The sequence below is a fragment of the Gavialis gangeticus genome, unplaced genomic scaffold, assembly GCF_001723915.1.
Source record: "Gavialis gangeticus isolate Ggan-Ray unplaced genomic scaffold, GavGan_comp1, whole genome shotgun sequence".
Taxonomy (NCBI): Eukaryota; Metazoa; Chordata; order Crocodylia; family Gavialidae; genus Gavialis; species Gavialis gangeticus.
In genome coordinates this window covers 175790376-175793976 of record NW_017729032.1, presented here as the reverse complement: position 1 = coordinate 175793976, position 3601 = coordinate 175790376, and the positions used below count along the sequence as shown (strand labels likewise).

At 37.5% G+C, this 3601-nt stretch overlaps 1 protein-coding gene across 5 annotated transcripts in view; it reads left to right on the top strand.

Moving 5' to 3' along the window:
* Window positions 1-3601, top strand: part of GPM6B (glycoprotein M6B) — an 85973-nt gene that overhangs the window by 77999 nt on the left and 4373 nt on the right. For all 5 annotated transcript variants that reach the window (XM_019524036.1, XM_019524038.1, XM_019524035.1 and 2 more), the window contains 3 exons: window positions 709-880; window positions 2930-3003; window positions 3357-3422. In XM_019524036.1, the coding sequence (XP_019379581.1) occupies window positions 709-880; window positions 2930-3003; window positions 3357-3422 (312 nt within the window). The remainder of the gene's footprint in view (window positions 1-708; window positions 881-2929; window positions 3004-3356; window positions 3423-3601) is intronic.

Here is a 3601-nt window from a genome sequence, read left to right as displayed (position 1 = left end):
AAAAAAAAAAAAAAAGGTTAAAGTTGCCTCTGCACTAAAATGGAAAAAGAGGGAATGTTATAAGGCCACACTGTGGCACTTCTATGATTCTTGCTTTTCTGTGGTGCTCCCTATTAATGTTAAAGAGTTTTAAGCATTCATATTTGGCAATATACATCTCAGTTAAGGTTTCTGATGTCTCGTTTTTATGCATCCACATTCATTTTCCAGGAATGGGTTTCCTTAAATTTACATTCAAAATACACCAGTCTCTAGGGAGCCGGTTGCTCCACAGTTTTCAGCTTTCAAGCACTGAAGTATTTCCGGTATATTTGGTAAATGTTTTTAAAAAGAAAAAAATAGTGGGCAGTTTACTAGTTTGAACTGAAAACCGGGATTTCCTTTGGTTAAGAATTCATGAAAGTAACGAACTGCTGTTTCAGAAGGGCAAGCTGCTTACTCAAAGAGATTATAAGTGTTTGCGTTTTCATTAGTGCCTTGGGGGACAAATTGGTTGAAGAAGATACCGAGGAGGCAACGACAAATGCTGACCTGGCCATTTGTTTTGCCCAAAAGATCCCATGCAAATTGTTCCTTGTAAATGGAAACCAGCTTTAAGTATTTGGAAATTATGTTTAGGACCCTATTTTTAAGAAGGATCTCTCGGAAAAGTGCATATATTTTGTCACCTACAAAAAATTAAACATGGAATTTGTTTTCTCTGCCTAGTTTGTTTTCCTCACTTATGTACTTGGAGTAGCCTGGCTTGGTGTCTTCGGCTTCTCTGCTGTGCCCGTCTTTATGTTTTATAACATATGGTCAAGTTGTGAAGTCATCAAATCACTCCAGACAAATATGACAGCTTCAGGAGACCAGATCTGCGTGGATATCAGGCAATATGGTACTTATGTTAATCCTGATTTAAATGCTTTATCTTCTTTCCTTGCTCTATCTTCATTAGATTAATCTCAGCCATATAAGATGAACAAAAAAGCAACAGACTAAAGTATATCTGAATGTCAAGACTTTTCTAAATAATGCAGATTACAGTGACCTCTTTTCAGACGCATTCTGTTTAAGTGAATTGGCAAGTTACCTATAGTGATGTTGCAGCAATGTAGCTGCTACCCATACAATGTCAGGGTGACATGCAAATCTAATACGTAAATAATAAATAGGTCAATCAGTATAATAAATGCTTTTCTCTAGGGTAGATTAAAATGGAATCTTTTTTATTTAAATTGCTTTTTATTTCAAAAACTTTTAAAATTAAAGTTGAAATTATGTTGAGGCTTAAAGTTTGACAAGCTAAAAACATGCTGGTTTTTAATTCTTACAGAAACATCTAACTTAAAGTCAACTGAAACTTTGTGCGTTACAGTGGAATGAACATGGATAGTTGCACATTTCTAGTGCTTTCAGTTTGTTGCACAGGAAAAGTCCTTTGCTTTAATTACTTTTGCTTCCAATTTAGCAAGCAGTTGCAGAGAGAACATTTTCTTCATTTGGACTACATTCAAAGTTCAGAAACTGACTGGGGAAAAAAGCTTTCTTCCTTTTTCAACTCACACTCTATGAATAAAATCCAGGTGCAAGAGGATAAGATGTTTAAAAAAATTGAAGGACATAGATCTTAAAAGTACCTAGGTCCATAGAGATACAGAGGTACCTAATGGGATTTTCAGAAGCACCTAAACAGATTAGGTATTTAATTGCAATTGATTGCAATGGAAGTAAAATGCCTAAACACAAGCTGGATACTTTTGAAGATCCCTTTATACTTAGCTAAAAAGCTCTTGAAAATCTGAACAATGGTGACCAAAAATATTTTTAGTTTTCACTAAAAAATACAGGTAATGCCTTATTTAGTAAAACACATTTTAGATCGAAGCCTTATACACTTTCTTATTTAAACAACATATAAAGTTTAACTATGAAGCTGTTTCTGGAGTTGTACCAATTTAAGAAAAATTCATGTCCAAAGAACCTGCTTATCCAATCGGCAGAGTTAAGACTCTGAGTTATAGTATGAAGGCCAAGTATTAATACACTTTAAAATGGTTTACTTTCCAGATAAAATTACCATGACAATAGGATCTAGTTTAAAAAACTAAAGATGGATAATTATTTAGCACATTTTGGGGGGTAAAAGTGGTTCACGTCTTAAATTTTGTACCTACTAGAAATAACACAGAAAGAGAGGATTCTTCACCCCTTGCTCTAGGGGTTCTCATTTTTTTTAGACTCAAGGCACCCTGTAAAAACTAGCAGCAATTAAGTTTCACTTGCTTTTGACTACACAATTCAGTTTTTGCCAAGAACTCAGACTGCAACAGGTCCGGATGTTTTTGATATCTGTGGATTCATCTTGTAATTTATGGATAGGGGTTTCCATGCCTGTCCGTGGTAATCTGGTGCAGTACCCTTTGAAAGGATTTCAGAGTCCCTTGGTTGTGTGTCAACTACACCCTACCACCATGCACATGGTGGAGGGCCCTACCACCCCTGCATGGCCCTACCACCATAGGTATACTCCCCTTCTGTGGGACCCTGAACACTCAACTGGGGTTTGGTTTGATAAGGACCTACTGAGTTCCTATTGACTTAAATTCTGAACTTCCTCTGAGGCACAGATTACCTCCTACAAGTGCTGAGCATGTGATGGGGCCCACAGTGAGTAAAGCCACCATTTGGCTGCCATATGGGAAGCCTACATCTGAGAACATATCTTGGCTAGAAGCAGCTAGTCTTTATGTAACAAGAATGTAGTCTGAACGATTGTTTTAGTTGCTCCTGCCAACTTAAAAGCTGTCCTGGTCAATGTGTGGGTGCACAATAAGGGAACACAACTGGCATGTGGGTGGGGAGGAAGGAGATGGAAGATGAATGGGAAGTTATGTGTTGGCTATTGATTCCAATGATACATATTGCTCTGGTGTTGTCACTGCAGGCATCATCCCCTGGAATGCTATACCTGGCAGAGCTTGCGGTCCGGTTTTAGAGAATATCTGCAACACAAATGAGGTACACTAGCATAACCAATTTGCTGGTCTCATAACCCTTAATGAAAGGGGGAAAGAAGAGTGCCCTTTTCAGAGACTTTTATTAACCTGCTTGTATCATCTTTACACACTAGCGAACATCAGGGTTATTGCCATCCAGAAAAAGGAGATACTTCTGAAATGCATGTTGTTCTGAAAAGGCTCTTTTTGGGCTTCTTTCTAGTCGGACTGTAAAACACCTGCAATACTTATACAGAGTATCTTTGAATAGAGAAAAACAGTGAATAAAAATAAAGCGTCAAGTGTGCAATGAGATGACTTCATTGTGATTGTCACGTACTCAATTGGTTTTAATTTCAGTGTGTTCCTTTCTAGTTCTACATGTCATATCACCTGTTCATTGTGGCCTGTGCTGGAGCTGGTGCCACTGTCATAGCACTGGTGGGTAACAGTCTCTTTTTTTAATGTAACATGTTCTTTTCAGCTTTTTAATGCAACGGTGTTTAAAGAACAAGTTACACATGATACCTCCAGTAAAATAAATACAGTTCTTGTTCTGTAAGTTCTTACAGAAATCACTTGGTTAAAAGAGGGGAGCAGTTTCCCCTGGGGAAACAAAG